The 20650-nt window shown below is 35.3% G+C and overlaps 1 protein-coding gene across 9 annotated transcripts in view; it reads right to left on the reverse strand.

Annotated features, from left to right (window-relative positions):
* Positions 1-20650, reverse strand: part of TTC29 (tetratricopeptide repeat domain 29) — a 669793-nt gene that overhangs the window by 86109 nt on the left and 563034 nt on the right. For all 9 annotated transcript variants that reach the window (XM_060654018.3, XM_060654019.3, XM_060654020.3 and 6 more), the window contains one exon: positions 6350-6473. In XM_060654018.3, the coding sequence (XP_060510001.1) occupies positions 6350-6473 (124 nt within the window). The remainder of the gene's footprint in view (positions 1-6349; positions 6474-20650) is intronic.

Here is a 20650-nt window from a genome sequence, read left to right on the forward strand (position 1 = left end):
GGTTCTGTCCAATGTTCTATAGTTCACTTCTGTTATCAGTTAATCCCTATCCTATTATAAAATTCAGAAGATTCCAGTAATTAATCTTGACAATCTTAAATATGAATTGAAAATACATAAGTTAATTTATGCACTTCATGAATGCATCTTATTGGAAAAGAGAACTTTGTTTAATGTTATAAATATCATTGATAAGCATTTGGTGGACAATTTCAGGACAGGACCTTGATGACATCGTAGGCCTTAAAACAAATCTTGCATTATTGCAACATAATATAGAATTTTCATGCATTATTCTAATTCTTACCTGATCCTTCTTAGTGTGTCTAAAATGCCTCTCTATCCAATGAGCAAGCTCAAAAATAAAGGAGCATTTTCCCAGTACTAAGGAAAAATCAGTTTTTGCACATTTTCTCTACTATTTGAGTTTGGAACTATCATTGTTTTAACTACATGATTATTATCTGATCTTATTAGGGAATGAGCAATCTCATAAAGAGTCTATGAGTTATTTTCCCTAAAGCATTCTCATTTGACTACTTTATATTAGTTATATGTTCCCATCAAAACATCACAACAGGAGGGTGGGATTGGTGACCCATCTTCCATGATTATATAGTAAAAGGTAAATTAATTAGGATAAATGATCTTTTAAAGATGTGATGTTTTAAAGATTATATAATTACAACTATAATTATAATAACACTATCATCACTAGAGAAAACAGTTAATTCTAATATTTTTCCAAATACAGTTTTGTATTATAATTGTGGTCTTATATCATTTCTTGGAAATGATTATAAAGAATACAATTAGAATACATTGCATGAATAATATGAAGCCAAAAGAGAGATGATGAAGGCAGTATGAGAAGGCCTTAAAAGCAGACTGACAAGTACCAGCAATGTTAGATTTGCTTCTGAAGATTCACTACAACTTTTCAGAATTATTGTACACAAATGAAATAGAGGTTTGCAATTCCTAAAGTGAGACAATCCTATTCTTCCTTAAGAGGTATAATTAGTTACAAATTTATTGATTGATTCAATGAATTCACATCTTTTTGCTCACCAACTCTGTGCCAGGTTCTGTTTTAGGATCTGGAACAAAATAATAAACACGGCAGATATGGTTCTTATTCTCATTAAGTTTCTATTCTAGCCAAATTAAAGAACAATAAGAAACTATCATAAATAAGAAAACTATGAGATAAAGTCTATGTGGAATATTACAGTAATGTTAAAGAGTGACCTGGTGGCTGCTGTTTTTCCATATAATTTTCATTTTGGCATGCAGCTTTCAGGACTTCAATGAAAAGAAATGGGAGATTTCGGATATTTTGGTAAGTGGTAGAAAAAAATGTTTTCAACCAAACAGGTACTTTTATTGATTGAACTTTTTGACTTCTTTCTCAATTGCCTTGGAAAGCTCCATAGAATTTAGTGGATTAGATTTCATCATTTTATTTTATTAAAAAATTTTTTATGTTTATTTATTTTTGAGAGAGACAGAGAGACAGAGCATGAGCAGGGGAGAGGGTGGGTGTAGAGAGAAAGGGAGACACAGAATCTGAAGGAGGTTCTGGGCTCCAAGCTGTCAACACATAGCCCAGACACAGGGCTCAGACTCACAAACTGTGAGATCATGACTTGAGCCAAAGTTGTTTGCCTAACCAACTGAGTCACCCAGGCACCCCAAGATTTTTATCATTTTTAGATTAAGAAAATGTGTTTGAGGACTCAAATTAGAAAAACGGTAGCTGTGATTAAACAGTGTTCCATATGAATAACAATAACGCCATCTTAAATTACAAAATACAAGTACCTTTTCAAAGTACTTTCGTACAGTTTTGGGTATATAACAATGATTAAATATTTGTATATATTACTAAACGATCACCACAATAAGTTGAGTTAATATCACCTCACATGGTTACACATTTTTTTTTGTAATGGGAACATTTAAGATCTACTCTTAGCAAATTTCAAGTATATAATATAATGTTATTAACTGTAGGTACCATGCTGTACATTACATCCCCAAGATTTACTTATTTTATAACTGGAAGTTTGTACCTTCAAACGACCTTCACCCATGTGGCTATTTTTATTGGGTTGCCAAGGGAAGGCCTCTCTGAAGATATGACATTTGACTGAGATATGATGACAAGACATCAGCAATATGAAGTTCAGATTAGAGAGCATTCCATAGGGCATTCCAGCTAAAGCAGATGTCGTAAGGCAGGAACAAGCTCTGTATGTTTAAAGGACTTCACTAAGCCCATGTGGCTGTGGTGGAGTAGATGAGGAGAGTGGGAAGAAATAAAGTCAGAGGTGGGGTAGGGGAGCGTACATCTCACATAGAATATTTCAGATTGGGGTGAAGATTTATATTTATGTTCTAAGAAGAATGGGAAGTAATGGAGGCATTTTAAGCACAGAAATAACATAATTTAATTTACATTTAAAAGGACTACTTGGGCCTCTGTGTGGAGACTTGATGATACGAGGGAGAAGCAGGGAATGGGCTTGAACTTAATTGTCATGCAGGAGACAGAATAGAGTGTCATAAACTGACAGGATGACAGGAGAAGACACAGAGAACAAGGTGGATCTGAGATACGTTTTGGTGGCATAAAGGTCAGGGTTTGCTTCTGGATTAGATATAGATCAGAAAGGAGACAAGAATAAAAAAAATATCCAGATTTTTGGCTTGAGCAAGGGGGCTGATAGATAATGAAGCCATTTATTTAGACGTGGAAGACTGGGAGGAAGGAATCATGTTAAATTTGACATGTCTGTTAGACATCCAGGTGGAGATGTTAAGTAGCCAGTTAGAGTTACAAGTGTCCCAAAGAGAGATCAGGGATGGAGATACAAACTTGGGAGTCATCAGCACATGGATGCTATTTAAAGCCATGGACTTGGATGAGGTCAGATAAGGGGAGCTCACAGACTGAGAAGTCTGACTAGAAAATACCTGAATCATATTCTATCATAGTTGAATACTACATTAATAGAGGAATAGAATTTAGAGGGGAAAATGATGAGTTCAGTTTTTAACAGTTTATATTTGAAGTGATCTAAGTAAAGATGTCAAGTAGACAGTTGGATATGAGTCTGAAGTTGCAGGGAGAGATCTGAGCTTGAGATATTAAGAACCTAAGTGCTTTTGTGTGCCCAGTATGTTCCAGGAACTCACCTAGGTACCATGTACATATTTTTACATTTCTAATCCTTAAATAGCTAGTCTTCAAGGCATCTTGTTCTTGACAATTAAAATATGAAAGAACTGAGGATCAAAGAATTCATGTGCCCAAGGTCACAGTTAATAAGTAGCTGAATTCAGATTCAGGGTCAGGTGGGCAAAAATCAGTGAGGTTCCTCTTCATCCTGCTAGTTTCCTTCATGGAAAAGTGTAGTAGATAGCATGTGATGCACAATAGCTTATGAAATTGCTCAGGTATATCATTGAAATAAAGGCATTTAATATAATTAGGAAATATCCATAAGCTGAAAACAGAGACATGAAATAATTCTTTGTCATTTCCCCCAGGAAATGTTATTTTCCTAGTCATTCCTTGTCATTTCTCTAGTTCCCTTTGTAGAACTAGAAGGAAATTCAGGATGTCATCAAGGCTATCCTCTTGTTTCAAAAAGATGAGAAGGAAAAATAACTATATTTAGTTCTAATAAACCCACTTTCTTATATGTTTTCAAATCATACTCTTGGTAATGATTTAACAATTCAGATTCAGCCTGAGAACTTATCAGTAGATTTTCTGACTTGAGGAAGTATCTGTGAAGAATCACAGTAATGCAAAATAATTGAGTACAACATTAACAATTTTAGTAACAAAGCAAGTTTTGCTCAGAAGTCTGTCATGCCATTAAACTGTTATAGTATTGTGTACTTAATATCATACTATTTTTCAGTGACCATTTATTACATTAAAATGTAAGTAATCATTAAGGTGCATGAACCAACTTGTATATTTGAAGGCATGCATACTTGAAGATAGCATGAATACCTGGAATCCTCCAAATTTTATATTAGAATTGGGATAAACTGGGGATAAACTGGTAAGAAAATTAACTTTTGGTAGTTGACACAGCCTTTGGACATTATTCATGTTTCTTGCCTTTAAGATATTAGTTAGACTCTTCTTTAAGAATTAAAAACCAGAGAATATGATGAGATACAAACTCTTGGCCAAAAAGCTTAAAAATGCAAATATAAAAATTACCTCTTAGAAAGGTTTATTGTTTCGTTTTCCTTATGCTTTCTGCAATTAGGAAAATATAGGCAGATGCTTAGTATTTGTGCCATACCAAAACACTGAGTTCTGAGTATTGTTTGGTAGAAGAGTAAAGCAATTTGCATTTTTTGCATTTCTTTTTTAAAGAACAACCCTGTTAAAAAGTAAGACTATGTATAATTAGGAATACCAATTCTGCTACTACAGCATGAGCTCCCACTAGGCTGTCAGCCTCGCAAGGGCATAAGCCTTGTCTGTTTTTCACCACAGTATCCTGAAAAGTAAACAAAAGCACGTACAAGATCCAGGAGAGAGGAGTCACCAGAGTAGCGTAGTGCCACAGAGATGGGGCAGCAGAATGGGGACACAGTGGAGAGAAAGACCTGGGGGAACACCTGGGGAGGCACAAAGAAACAGGGGAAACGAAGTGGGGGGGAGATCAGAGAGAGAGGACCACTGAGTTGAGAGCAAGACCAGAACGACAGGGGCAGGAGAGAAGGGCAAGGTGTGTAGGGGAGGAGGAAAGAAGGTAGAGGGTGAGAGTCAAGAGAAAAAGGCGGGTTTAAAGATAGTGAGTAATAGGAGAGAGAGGAAGCAAATGAACCAGGGCTAGCAAGAGAGAGGGGTGTACAAAGAAATCAGGTTCTCTGTTTGAAAGCGTGTTTCCCACAGCAGGGACTAAAGACAGTAGTTTCATTCATTCAAATTAATTTCAAACTCTATTTCCTTAAAAAAAAAGCCTAAATAATTCTGAAATCATCAAAGTAAATTATATGGCAAATAAAGACTGTAGCGGTGAAGAGTATAGGTTTGAATACCACTGCCACCTAGAAACACGGAGACCTGGGGTAGGTTATTTAAACCCTCTGAGCCTTGGGAAGAGGGGAATTGTATGATACCACATGAAGGTGTAGAGAGTAATAATGGCTTATATAGCTGGCACTGGCTTCCCCTGCCAGATGCTATTCTAATTGCTTTACATTTATTAACTCAGTACTCACTGCAACCTTACGAGGTGAGAAAATTGAGGCACCTAGAAGGTAAGTAACTTGTCCTAGGTCACAGATCTTATAAGTGAAAGAACTAGGCTTTTAACCAGTTTGGTCTCAGAATTAGTGCTTTTAATCACGACATAAACAACCTCTCAAAAAAATTAAGAAAAGGTGTATAAACATTAAGAATGAATGAAACTACCCTCAAAAATGATAGATCCTATTCATTATCAAAACAGCAATTATAACTAGAGAAAAAAGCCTCTTTTATACTGTTTCTTAAAGAAAAATCTAGTTAATAAAATACAAAGTCATGAGAACATAAATCAAAAGATCAATGCATTATGACCAATGCATTATACTAGTAATGACCTCTTGAATAGGATACTTTTAATTTTAGACTTTCTCTTGTTTCTCTTTTCTTTCACATAACCAATCTGATGCTAGAATTCCATATTTCCTTCAGAATTACTCTTGGGATTGTGCTTTCTTCTCCTGAAGGACCTAGGAGGGGCATCACAGCTGGATTAATAAAATGAGAATTTGGAGCAAGGAGATGAATGTTAGTATCAGTAGATAAAAGCCAACCGTTATAATGATATTCTTTGAATTGAAATGTTTTAATTGCTCTTCAAATCCAAAACCACTTAGAATCTTCACTGGCTGTGAAGATATGAATCACTTTTAGCAGCTTGTGGTGACTGTGCCCAAGATGGCTCTCAGGTCCTAGAAGAAGAGGAAGGAACTGTCTTGTGCATTAACTAGGCCCTGTAGTCCTGAGGTCATTCTGCATAACATATTATGGGAAGGGGAGAGTCAAATGGGAATAGAATTTTAAAACTCTGCAAATTTCTACCTGTACGAAAGAAACAGGGGCGCCTGGGTAGCTCAATTGGTTAAGTGTCTAACTTTGGCTCAGGTCACGATCTCTGGTTGGTGAATTCGAGCCTCACATTGGTATGTCTATTGTCAGCACAGAGTCCGCTTCATATCCTCTGTCCTTCCTCTCTCTCTGCTCCACTCCCCGCTCATGCACGCGCATGCTCTCTCTCTCTCAACTAATAATAATAATAATAATAATAAAGAAACACATACTCACTTTTTCATTATAGATGTCCCCAAGCATTGTACTTGCTCTCACGACATCTAGGCTTTGAAAATTATTTCTTGCAATTTCCACAACTTTTTTCAAGTATTTAATTGCTTCTGGCATCTTTCCTTGGCTAGAATAAATAAAATAGGAAACTATTGGAGAATCATCTCATTTAACATCACACTAAAGAGAAAATATTTTGTGTCTCTGCTTTAGAAAGTGCAAGATGATTCAGGATAAAAAAGTGTGAAGTACAAAATTAAAAAATACATGGCCTGTCTTTGTTGGAGTATACAGTGAGTTAAAACTTAAACCTTTAAACTTTCAAGTGTTGCTGGTGGGATTGTAAAATGGTGCACCTGCTTTGAAAAACAGGTTGGCAGGTCCTCAAAAATTTTATTATACAGTTACCCTATGATCCAGCAATTTCACTCCTATGTGTATACCCAAAAGAAATAAAATATATGTCCACACAAAAACTTGTACACAAATGTTCACAGCAGCATTATTTATAGTAGCCAAAAAGTGGAAACAACCTAAAGGTCTATCAATTGAATGGATAAGCAAAATGTGGTATATCCATACAATGGAATATTTTTCTGCCATAGGAAGGAATGAAGTAGTTTAGTGACACATGCCATAACATGGATCACCCTTGAAAACATTTTAATGAAAGAAGCCAGTCACAAAAAATACAGTGTATGATTCCATTTACATAAAATGCCCAGAACAGGAAAATCCAAAGAAACAGAAAGTAGGTTAGTGGTTACCAGAGGCTGGTGAGAAGGGGAATATAGATAGTGGCTGCTAATGGATATGGGGTTGCTTTTTGGACTGGCAACCATGATCTGAATTAAATTGTGGTGATAGTTGTACAACTCTGTGAATATATTAAAACCTACTGAATTGTAGACTTTAAAGGGTGAATATGGTATATGAATTATATCTCAATAAAGCTATCATTAAACAAAAAGATAAAACCTTTGAAAACATTGAGACTTTCCATACTACTTTGTAAATGAAGCCAGTCCTTTATGGGGAGGCAATACCTACTGGAGGCATTAGAACAAATATGATGAAAATGGAGTATTCAGAACAGACCCAGTTGGAAGGGCCTGGCTTCTGAAAGGCATGGTACAATCATGGGCAAACTGCAAGCATTTTTATAAGAAATGAGATTTCATTGTGATATACCACTGGGATTTTGGAGACTGTTACAGCAACTCAAATTACCAAAACTAACTAAAACAAGTTTGGGTTTTTTTTTTCTTTCATAAAGAATTGAAAAGATTTTAAAGATCATTTAAAATCATCATATTAAGGATTTCAATGAATTATATTAAGAAACCCTTATTATATGAATTCTGCTCTAATTTTACAAATCTAAGTCCCAAATGATCATCAGTTTTTCATGATCTGAATACCACTTCAAGGATATATAACAATCTTAGTTTTATATGAGTAAGAGCTAAACATAAAGGAGAGAGAAGAGTGGAAAGACTCTAAAAATCTCTCTAAAGGAGATAATTATTTGAAATTTGAAAGCCAATCTAAGGAGACAAGCTCTTTTAGGAGCCAGTGGTAGTGATGTCCTATGTGAAGAATGCTTGGGGGCCCATTGAGAGAGGTACCTTCTCATAAGGGTGAATGAGATCTAAGAACTAAGATAAAAAATATTTGAGCAACCAAAGAGATAGTAATTTTTGAAAACATCTATATCCAAGATATAATATGCTGTGACTGATTTTGTAGAGGTGATTGAAGCCGAAGTCCAGCTCAAGGGACATTGAACTGCCAATTCAGGGACATGCCATTAAGAATTAAAATGCTATGGACAAAAGCAGGAAGTGATTTCAAATAATGGCTCCAAATTAAGTATACTGAAAAAATTCAGTATCTGCTGAATCTCTGGATTTTTTTTTTTTTTTTGCCAATTCCTAACACAGAATAATGAATCTAAGATTATATGAAATTCTATTGTTAAATCATATCAGAACTATTGAAATTTTTTATTAATGTGACAACATCCAGAATTTAGAGACTTTATTTTATTTTAAAGTTTATTTATTTTTGAGAGAAAGAGAGTGCATGCATGAGCAGGGGAAAGGCACAGAGAAAGGGAGATAGGAGACAGAGAATCCCAAGCAGGCTCAGTGCTGTCAGTGCAGTGCCCCATGCGGGGCTCAAACTCATGAACTGCGAGATCATGACCTGAGCCAAAATCAAGAGTCAGGTGCTTAACTGACTGAGCCACCCAGGTACCCCCAGAATTTAGAGATTTTAAAATAACAGAAAACCTATAATTGTGTTCCTCAATTAAGTATAATAAAAGAAAAACTCTTACTTCTGAATGTTTCTGAATCCCTAGAATCTCCTTTTGCAGCTCCCAGTGAACATCTATGCCATGACTCAATAATTCATAAGACGAAATTCTGAAATGTAGAGGTCGTTTTGCTCCTTGTATGGGCATTTCTCAGTTTAGACTTCAAGAATTTACTCATAGCAGCTCTGGATAGTATGATAATGAATGTGGCATATACAGAAATTTTGCCACAAACTTTTAAATTATTGCCGTTAAAGAAAAATTTAGCAATATTTCATTGATTCTAAAACACACATTTTCCCATGCTCTAACATTTCTGAAATCAAGATGTCTTACAACAGGTAGGCATCTAATAATCACTGTCAGATCAGTAGCAGTCAGGCCATAGTTGGTGCTGTAGAATGGACTAGGCTTATATTCCTGGACATGACCTAACAATTGCAATGCCTTGATCCTTCTATGAACAACTATTTTAGATAATTTCAGACAGGAATCTGAGGACTGGTTGTTTTCTAAAACACCTTTCTGAAATCTTCTAAAAGTCAAGAAAGTGCTAACTTCAAAATGGGCAAAATGAATGTCCATGACTTGGAAAAAATTACTGGAGCTGATACTGGAACATTATTTTTAAAAAGGCTAGAGTACCAATGTTCTTGATGACACAAAAGATGATATGTTTGGGAAAAAAATAATGACAGTTCTGATTTAAAAGTGATTCAGAAAAATTGGACTTGGAACAGAAAGATGTTTGAGGAGTGTAATAAATTTGTTTTGTTTGTATTTTTCCATGAATGCTTAAGATTAATGATAAAAATGTCTGCATGTGAGACTAAAATAGCTCTTTTATTAAGTATAAAATAAAAATTCTAAGCATGAGTGGTATGTTACAGTTTAGTTAGAATATCTTTTTGGTAGTACATAAGGTGCATCTTCCGATAGAAACAATCTTATATTCAGTGAAATCTAAAAATAAAGCTACTTCAGTATAATGGACTAGGGTAGTTCATTGGCTAGTAAGTTCTTGCTTAAAATTTTCTAGGAAGTTTAGTTTCAAATCTACAATGTGTTTCAACACTTGTATACACTATGCAACGATCACCACCACAAGTCTAGTCACCATAAAAAAGTTACAAAAATGTTTTTTCTTTTGATGAGCACTTTTTTAAGAGTCACTCTTCCCTGGCAACCTTCAATATGCTCAGTACCATTGGTTATAGTCACCCTGATGCTCACCACATCCCCATGACTTATTCACTTCACAACTGGAAGTCTGTACCTCCTGACCCCATTCACCTATTACACCACCCCTGTTCCCCCTTCTCCCTGGCAACTACCAGTCTGCTTATTAGTTTCATTTTGTTTTGTTTTATTCATTCAGTTTGTTTTTCAGATTCTGCATTAGTGACAGTGTAAGTATTTATTTTTCTCTGCTGGACTTATTTCACTTAGCTTAATACTCTTAAAATCTATCCATGTTGTCACAAACGGCAAGGTTTTGTTCTTTTTTACGGTGGAGTAGAATTCCACCGTATACACTGTGTGTATATACTATATCTTATAGTATACTATAAGTATATATATATATATATATATATATATATATATACACTTAAGTATATATAAATATGTAAGTATATATATATACTTATATGTATATAAGTATATATATATACTTTATACTAAGTATAAATATATATAAGTATATATATACTATAAGATATATACTATATCTTATTCCTTCATCCATTGATGGCCACTTAGGTTGTTTCCATGTCTCAGCAACTATAAATAATGCTACAGTGAGCACAGGGGTGCATATATCTTTTCAAGTTAGTGTTTTCATTTTCTTGAGATAAATATCTAGAAATAGAATAGATGGATCATACAGTAGTTCTACTTTCAATTTTTTTGAGGAACCTTCATACTGTTTTCCATAGTGGCTGCACCAATTTGTATTCCTACCAGCAGTGCACAAGGGTTCCCCTCTCCATGCCCTTGCCAACATTTGTTTCTTGTCTTTTTAATAATAGCCATTCTAACAGGTGTGAAGTGACACCTGATTGAGGTTCTGATTTGCATTTCTCTGATGATTAGTGATGCTGAGCATATTTTCATGGCCCTGTTGTCTATGTGTATGTCTTCTTTGGAAAAATGTCTATTCAGATCCTTTGCCCACTTCTTAACTAGATTGTTGTTTTTTTCTATTTTGAGTAATATGAGTTCTTTATATTTTGGACATTAACCTCTTTTCAGATATATGACTTGCAAATATTGTCTCTAATTCAACAGATTGCCTTTACATTTTATTGATCATTTCCTCTGCTGTGCAGAAGAAACTTTTTAGTTTGATGTAGTCCCACTTATTTATCTTTGCTTTCATGCTTTTGTTTTTGGAGTCAGATCAAAACAACAACAACAACCCCACCAAGACATATGTCAAAGAGCTTACTACTTACCTCCTCAGAGTTTAATGATTTCAGGTCTTATATTGTCTTTAATTCATTTGGAGTTAATTTTTTGTGAATGGTAACTAGGTTCCGTCTTTTGCACATGGTTGTCCAGTTCTCCCACACCATTTATTAAAGAAACTGTCCTTTCCCCATTGTATATTCTTGACCTTTTGGTGTAAATTAATTGGTCATATATATATGGGTTTATTTCTGGACTCTATTTGGTTCTGTTGATCTATGTGTCTGTTTTTATGCCAATACCATACTGTTTTGATTATTATAGATTTATAATATAGTTTGAAATAAGGGAGCATAACTTTCTCATGATTGTTTTGACTATTCAGGGTCTTTTGTGGTTCAATATACATTTTAGGATTGTTCTATTCTATGGAAAATGCCATTAGGATTTTGACAGGGATTACACTACATCTGTAGATTGCTTTGGATAGTATGGACATTTTAACAATATTAATTTTTCCAATCCATGAACACAGAATATCTTTCCATTTATTTGTGTTTACTTCAGTTTATCAGTGTCTTATAGTTTTCAGTGTATGGGTCTTTCACCTCCTTGGTTAAATTTATTCTTAGGTATTTTATTCTTTTTGATGTCAGTGTAGATGGGATTATTTTCTTAATTACTCTTTCTGATAGACTGTTGTTCATGTATAGAAATGCAACAAATTTTTGTGTGTTGATTTTGTACCGAGAAAATTTACTGAATTCATTTATTCTAACAGTTTTTTGGTGCAGTCTTGAGGGTTTTCTATATATATAAAGTTATGTCGTCTGCAAATAGTGAGAGTTTTACCTCTTTTTCCAATTTGGAGAACTTTCTTTCTTTTTCTTGCCCAATTTCTAGGACTTCTAACACTATGTTGAATAAAAGTGGTGAGAATGGGCATCCTTGTCTTTTTCCCCATTTTAGAGGAAAAGCTTCCAGATTTTCACCATTGAGTATAATATTAGCTGTGGGCTTCACATATAGTCTTTACTATGTTGAGGTTCATTCCCTCTATGCTCACTTCCTTGGGAGTGTTATCTAAATGGATGTTGAATTTTGTCAAATGTTTTTTTCTGCCACTATTGAGATGATCATATGATTTTATCATTCATTTTGTTAATGTGGTGTATCACATTCACTTTTTTGATTTCTCGTTTAATTTCTCCTTTCATTGGGCCACTGGTTGTTCAGTAGCATGTTGTTTTATTGCTACACATTTGTGATTTTTCTGTTTTTTTTTTCCCTGTAATTGATTTCTGGTTTCATACCATTGTGGTCAGAAAAGATGCTTTATTTGATTTCAATCCTCTTAAATTTATTGAGGCTTGTTTTGTACTCTAACACATGATCTGTTGGGAAGAATATTCCCTGTGCACTTGAGAAGAATGTGTATTCTGCTGCTTTTTATGGAATGTTCTGTATATATCTATTATGTCCAATTGGTCTAAAGTGTCATTTAAGGCTGATGTTTCCTTATTGATTTTCTGTCTAAATGATCTATCTATTGATGTAAGTGAGGCAATAAAGTCCCCTACTTTTGTTGTAGTCCTGTCAATTTCTCCCTTTTGGTCTGTTAATATTTGCTTTATATATTTAGGTGCATAAATATTTACAAATGTTATATCCTCTTGTTGGATTGACCCCTTTATCATTATATAATTCATTCTTTGTCTTTTATTACAGTCTCTTTTAAGCCTATTTTGTAAGCATAACTACCCCAGCTTTCTTTTGCTTTCCATTTGTATGAAACATCTTTTTTATCCCTTCACTTTCAGTCTGTGTGTATCCTTACATCTAAAGTTAGTCTCTTGTAGACAACATGTAGGTGGGTCTTGTTTTGTTTTGTTTTGTTTTTATCTGTTTTGTCACACTTTGTGTTTTGGTTGTATAAATTAGCCCATTTATATCTAAAGTAATTATTCATAGGTGTGTGTTTATTGCCATTTTGTTAACTATTTTCTGGCTGCTTTGTAATTCCTCTGTGTTCCTGTCTTTTTCTCTTGATCTCTTCCCTTATGGTTTGATGACTTTCTTTAGTGTTATTCTTAGATTCCTTTCTTATTATCTTTTGTGTATTTACTATTGGTTTTTGCTTTGTGGTTACCATGAGGGGCACATATAATAGCCTGTGTATATAACAGCTTGTTTTAAGTTGATGGCAACTAAAACTAAAACTAAAACTAAATCTACACTTTTCCTCCCCCCCCATGTCTAATGTTTTTGATGTCACATTTTACATCTTTTTATTTTTGCATTCTTAAGAGATTATTGTAGTTATTTTAACTAGTATTGTCTTTTTTTTAGAGATAGAGAATGAGAGAGACCACAGGGAAGGGGCAGAGAGAGATGGGGAGAAAGAATCCCAAGCAGGCTCCATGGTGAGCATGGGGCTCGATCCCATGACTGTGAGATCATGACTTGAACCAAAATCAAGAGTCAGATCCTTAAGCACCCCTTAACTAGTTTTGTCTTTTAAAATTTTTAACATTTATTTATTATTGAGAGACAGAGAGAAACAGAGCATGAGCATGGGAGGGACAGAGAGAGGGGAGACACAGAATCCAAAGCAGGCTCCAGGCTCTGAGCTGTCAGCACAGAGCCCAACGCGGGGCTCGAACCCATAAACCACAAGATCATGACCTGAGTTGAAGTTGGATGCTTAACCGACTAAGCCACCCAGGCCCCTAGTTTTGTCTTTTAACCTTTATATGAGTTTTATCAGTGACTAACTCATTACCTTTACTACATATTTACCTTTACCAGTGAGATTTATACTTTAATATGTTCACTTGTTACTAATTAATGCCTTTTTTTCAGGTTAAAGTAGTCCCTTTAACATTTCTAGTAAAGCCAGTTTATGATAGTGAATTTCTCTAGCTTTTGCTTGTCTGGAAAATTTTTGATCTCTCCTTCAATTCAGAATTATAACCTTGCTGGGTGAAGCATTTTTGGCCGGAACTTTTTCCCTTTCAGCACAATTGAACATATCGTTTGCCTCCCTTCTCAGCTGCAAAGTTTCTGCTGAAAAATCTACTGGTAGTCTTTTGGGGTTTCTCTTGTTTCTCAAGTTGAAAAAACAATTTGTTTTTCTCTTACTCCTTTTAAAATTTTCTCTTTAACTTTTGATATTTCAATTATGTGTCTTGGTGTGAATTTTTTGGTATCATCTTATTTGAATCTGTCTAGGATTCCTGGATATAGAGAATCCTGTCTGTTTTTTCCCCATGTTAGGTAAGTTTTCAGCAGTTATTTCTTCAAATGAGTTTTCTCCCACTTTATCTCTCTCTTCTCCTTTTGGGACTCTTACATTATAACTGTTATTCTGTTTGTTGTTGTCTCAATGGTCTTCTAAGCTATCTTTTACTTTTGAAAATTCTTCCTTCTTTTTGCTGCTCTATTTGGGTGAGTTCTACTGCCCTGTCTTCTAGATCACTTATCCTTTCCTCTGCTTCATCTAGTCTGATGCTGAACCACTCTAGTTTATTTTACACTTCAGTTATTGTATTCTTTGGCCCTGTGACTTTTGTTTCCTCCTGTGCTTTCTTGTATTTTCTATCTCTTTGTGAAGTTTCCCACTGTGTTCATCCATTCTTCTCCCAAGTCGTTGAGTGTCTTAATTACCACTGCTTTTAACTCTTTTAATAAGTAAATTACTTATTTCCATTTCACTGAATTTTTTTCTGAGGTTTTATCATGCTCATTCATTTGGATCATAGTCCTCTAGAGGTTTTCTCAGTTTTCTTGAGACTCTGTTTCTATGTACTAGGTGAAACACTACCTCTCTCCGCCTTGAAGGACTGGCCTTGTATAGGAAATGAACCTTGTTGGTCAATGTTGTCCTAACTGAGAGAGATCTCAGTCAGCACCTAGTTTCAGACTTATTGGAAGCCAGACACTCAGGCAGCAGCTTTAGAGTACTCAAATATATATAGTCCTGTGGGGCTATCATTATAAACCCTGCTGGCCTTCAGACCAGATGGCCTGGAGGTGTTCCCTGGTAACAGTAGCAAAACTTGGGGCTTCAGGTAAGTGTATAAGCTCCTTTCCACGAGGCACCAGTGCCCTGTAGAAAGGCACAAAGGATGGAATGAACAAAGATGCCCCCACCTCCCCCATGTCTACATTCCCTGAGAGTACCTCTGTGGCCTCTAGGTAGGTGGCAAACTTGAAGTCTGCCCCTCAGCCTTAAGTTCCAGAACAAGTAAGTATGCCTCTTTCCCAGAAAGACTGGGAGTATGTTTCAGTCTTCTGTCTCTGTAGTGCTGTGGATGTTAGCCTGCCAAGAACCGTCTCTCTGTTACAGTCCCATGTGTTCCAGAAATGCAGGCCTCTCTCCTCTGGCTATCAGAGCCAGATGATTGGAGCATCTCCTATGTATGCTGTATGTGCCCAACAGTTTTAGCAAAGAAGCAGGAGAGCACAGGGCCAGGGCACACTTGCTGGAGCTATCAAGGTAGAGAGAGAGTGAAAAAATGGCACCTACCAGTGCCTCTGCTCCTGGAGAGAGTCCCATAGGCCTTTGCCCCTCTAGCATATGCTTTAAGATGAGCAAACTTCACATATAATCTATAAACTTTTCAGACTGCAACTTTTGTGCTGGTCCCTGGGGTAAGTTGCATTCAAGCTCTTTAAGAGAAGTACGCTAGTTCCCTATAGCTCTTTCGGTTTCCTGGATGTGAGCCTCATTGTTTTTCAAAGCCAGACATTTTGGGGGTTTGTCTCTCCATTGCCAGTCTCAGGGATTGGGGTGCCTAATGTGGGGCATGAACCCCTCATCCCTCAGGGAGAATTTGAAGATTTGTGAGATCACTCCTGATTGTGGGTCACCATGCTGTGGGTGGGGTTTTGGTGAGAATGCTTCTCAGCCTCTCCCACCAATCTAGATGTGGCCCTTTTGCCATTTTTGTAAAGGAGCTGTTCAGCTAGTTTTCAGGTCTTTTTCAGAGGGAATTATTCCATATGTAGCTATAGATTCAGTGTATCTATGGGGGGTGAGTTCAGGACCTTCATATGCCACCATATTGGATGCTCTCCCTCAAGTTGCCTTTAAACACCGACTAAAATTAAACATTTAGTCTACATGCTATTTTTCTATGATCTGTATGGAAATAAACACAGCAGCTCCGAGGAACAACTGCATCATTATCCCATAGTCTTTGATCTATACTAAATATTTAATAAAACTAGTCTTCAAATGTCAAAAAAGAGGGGTGAGTTATATGGTATATGAATTATATCTCAATAAAGCTGTTATATTTTTAAATAAAACCCGTAAAAAGTTTATAAAGGTAAATGGTAGTTTGTTCTTGCAAGTGTCCCTTAGCTGTGAAATCTTGGATGTCATTAAAGTGATCTATAGAAGTGTTACATATATACTGGCAAAATGTTTAAAATGACATATAGTTACTAACAGAGTGCTTAGAATAGACTAGGCCTTCATATATTTTTAAATAAAAGAATGGTTGAAAATTTGAGAAGGGAAACACCTGTGCAGTACTTATAAAAATTAAGTTTCCAGGTAACTTTCAAGAACATCAGTAATTGGATGTTTGGAGTCCATGACTGTCAATTCCTGTCTCCTGGATATTTCCGTAACATCAAGAACATCTTTTTATTTCAGTAATTTTGTTGAGAGACTATCAAATGCCCTAGAATGTGCTAGTTGTTGGGGAATATGGTTCCTGCCCTTAAAGTGTTTCACTGTCAATTTGGAGAGATCAATATAAACATTTGTACATAGAATTAACTGTGATAGGTACTATGAACTGTCTACAGCAGTTTGAAACTTAAAGCACATTTATTTGAATATTTTTATAAGAGTAAGTCTAGTGTTTTGGGGTAAATCTAGTCTTAAAAGGGAGCAAAACAGATTTGGAGACAAATCCAGTGAACACAGTGGTGACCTCCAAGCATCTATATGAATTTGAAAAATTGTAATATGTATTATGTAAAACATCTTTGAATTTTGAACTGCATAAAATGTTTAGTGTGCTTATAGATTCACAGGTCCTCCCATGTTTCTTTCTCCTTCAAACTTACATAGATCTTCAGCACAAGTTGGGAGTTGCTGCTGTTAACTGTCTCATATTTTCCTAAATGTTTCTTTCTCCGTAGCATCTAGAACTCTTGACCAATCTCTATTCTCTCACTTTCCCTGTATCTCTCATTTACCCAGATAGCTTACTGGCATTGAGATTGTTGACTATCCAAAGTTGGCTGTTTCCAGAGTCCTGCCCCAGGCATTCATTTCCCCTCCATTAAAAGCTTACTATGGGCAATTTCATTTCCTACCACACCATGCCCTAACCCCTATATGCATATGTCTGGCAAATTATATTTCAAGCCCTAATTTTTCCACCCATATTTACAGCTGTCCAAGACCTACCAAGCATGCAAAAGAAGATAATTTCCTCCAAGTGATGTCATCTAATGATAAGGCTAATGGCAATTTTTCGAAAAACTGCTGCATAGTACAGTGGTATAAAGCATTCATAAGTAATTTAATGAGTTTTGTTTCAAAAATCATGTTACCCATAGAGATTATTTACTGTGTTTTCTAAATGTGACTCTAAATCCTTTTGGCTGTTTCTAGAGATCAAACCCACCTCTCAAACAATGATGTGATTCTATTTTGATGCTATTTTGAATGAAGATATGTATATACACACACACATACACACTCAAAAGAATATACCACAAACTCAGAAAGCATTTCAAAAGAGTATAATTTAAATAGGTAGTGTCAGGATTATAGGTATCAACTTGCATAACCTCCTAAGATTTGATGAGGATAACGTTTATTTTCATAGGTAAGCTGTGGTGTGCTTGCAAAAATAAGTTGTATTGTTTCAAAGTCACAGTGTGTTATGGTAGCTATTAGAAAGATCCAGGCTTGAAACCCAGATTGGCCTCTTAGATGTAACTCTGATCACATCTGCATTCTTTCTCAGCTTCAGTTTCCTCAATTTTAAAACAGCCATAACTTGTTGCAGATGAAAAATTACATACATGTATAGCCTGAAACATGGTAGTGACTCAATAAATGACAGCCAGTATTATTATTACCTCAGTGAAATAGAAAGCTGTCATATCCACAGCTCTCTACCTGATATTGTCTACCACCAGCTGAGAAGAAAAGTCAATTTAGCTACGCATTACTTTTTGAAAATCTTCCATTTTGCAATGAATTAAATGCCACAATGTCAAGTACACTCTGCAAGACAGCACATAAGGTTCTGGTGTCTGGCTTTTAGGGGGCAGGGTCAAAGAATTAACACTTTTTTTTTTTTTTTGGCTTCCTTGAGTGCCAGGTACTATCAGGCATTCTTTTTTTCCTTTCTTGTTGGTAAAAGAATGTTCTACATATCAGAAATAGGATGGAATTTCACATTCTTAAAGTTGTGGATATTGCTGTTTATGATTCTGTTCTCATTTTTTCATAACACAATCATGAATAATTTTCTTCCACATTTAGGCATAGCTCAATTCTCCAGAAAAATTATGAATTGTTTGAGGAATATTTCAAATTGCAGACATGGAGTAAGGCACCGTGAGAGGTGCATTTACTAATTTAAATATTTATTTTGTGGAACAACTAAAATGGTATTGAGAGAGCTGGAGAGTATAAAATTATTAATAAATAAAAAAGTACACTATTTAGAATTTTGAGCAAAACTTGTGGATTTCTAGGACTAAAAATGTTTTATCAAATTGATGCGAACTCTCCAAGCTCTTTCTTGGACTGTAATATTCAACAACAAAAAATTGATGAAATAAGAAAAAAAAATAGAGGCTTCTTTGCATATCACTTTAAAACCTCAGGGAAAAATTATTATTTTTATTTACTTAAAATGGACTCACTGGAGGTTATTTATGTTCATGTTCCTAAAAGCTGATGTATTTTTGATGGAAGTACATTTTGGATTAGGTTTGGCCTGCTGAGGATTGTTAAATCAACATACACAAACAAAAAACCAAGTTCGGCGAGCAAGAAATACAAAGTAGTATAAACAGAACTATTGGTGGGTGGGTGAGTCCAGTTGTTTCTCTCCCAAAGGAGTGACAGATTTCCCACACATCTAAAATTATCCGGAACTTGCTCTCAACAAATAATGCTAGAGAAAAATTCTTCCTGTTATAAATTATATGCTCCACTCAATGAATGCACAGTGCTACAGCCAGCAGAATTGTTACTCTAGCATCTGAAATATAAACATCATGTATTGCTTACAGGATTTCCAAATTTCAAAGGTAGCAATAGGTTTAGAAACCAGTCTTTCTTTGGAAGGGAAAGAATAAAATATTTTCTTATAGAAAAGCCACAGATAATTTGTATAAGTTAAAGGACAAGGTTAAAATGTTAGACAAATATTAATTCCAGTTTTCTATAGGCAGTGCACAGGTGCAACTTGAACAGCATATTATATGGTATAATCATTAAATTCATTCAACCAGACCTTAGAGAGTTAAAAACATATATTCTGAGGAACAGGACTCCTCGGTCCAAAGGATGAGAATGAAACAGTGCAGAATATTTGTGTATCAAGGTGATTCCAGTTTCCAACTGGGAAAACAGGACTGTTAACACCCACATCCCCTGACAACTGTCCAATTATGTATATCACACTTGGCCTACTGTTTGCAGTAGAAGTAATCAATAAAGGATGTGGTTGAGTGAACATAGATTTTGGTTGAACCAATGCATGAAAACTTAATCATTTACTCAGAGAGAAGAAATCAAATAGAGCAGAGATGAAACAGCCACTAAGGGGTTTGTTGATTGTGCCACCAAGTTTGTGGGCCACAGATGAAAGTAATAAGGCAAATGGAATCAGTGACAGGAGAAAATGTAAAAAGCTATTCTTAATTTCATGAATTAATAGAAATGTTTTGATGTATTTTTGGGGGGTCATTTTTAGGAAATTTCGCATCAAAGCCTGGATGTTCCATTTTAAAGAATATATGAAAATTACTAGGGCATGTCATTTCTCTCAAGCAAAAAGAAATTAATTTCCAGCTATAACAGAAAGGTAATTTTCACACTTGAAACTTTGTACTGATTGATTGAAAGATCTCCACTGTGGAAAGTTTCCTAGGAAATAATTTAACCCGAGTTTGCAAGAAAATTCACAACGAGTATGGAATAAACCCAGAGGTAGGCTAGTTGTGACCAATATGTCTTGAATAATTCTCATTTTTGTGATTTTCTTCCCCCTAGATTCTTTTCAAAAGTCACCCTGATTATTTGGAGTGTGGCATTTCAGTAAAATGAGTTATTTCAGTAAATGAGGCAAAAAAATGCCGTAAAGAAAATTGAGGAATTTTGCTCTCTGTATTTACTCAAATTGTCTGTGTAATAATAATATTTACTTGGTAATTTCTCAACTCATTCTCTCTTTGTTTTATGGACCATAATTCTGGCTTTTATAGCTGTGTCATACACAATTGTTATCATTTTAGAATATCAACCCCCCCTTTTCTTCTAGTATTACAAGTGTTGGGGGGGGAAGGCATTGTAATGCTTATTTTTT

The sequence above is a fragment of the Panthera onca genome, chromosome B1 (assembly GCF_046562875.1).
Source record: "Panthera onca isolate mPanOnc1 chromosome B1, mPanOnc1 haplotype 2, whole genome shotgun sequence".
NCBI classification, from domain to species: domain Eukaryota; kingdom Metazoa; phylum Chordata; class Mammalia; order Carnivora; family Felidae; genus Panthera; species Panthera onca.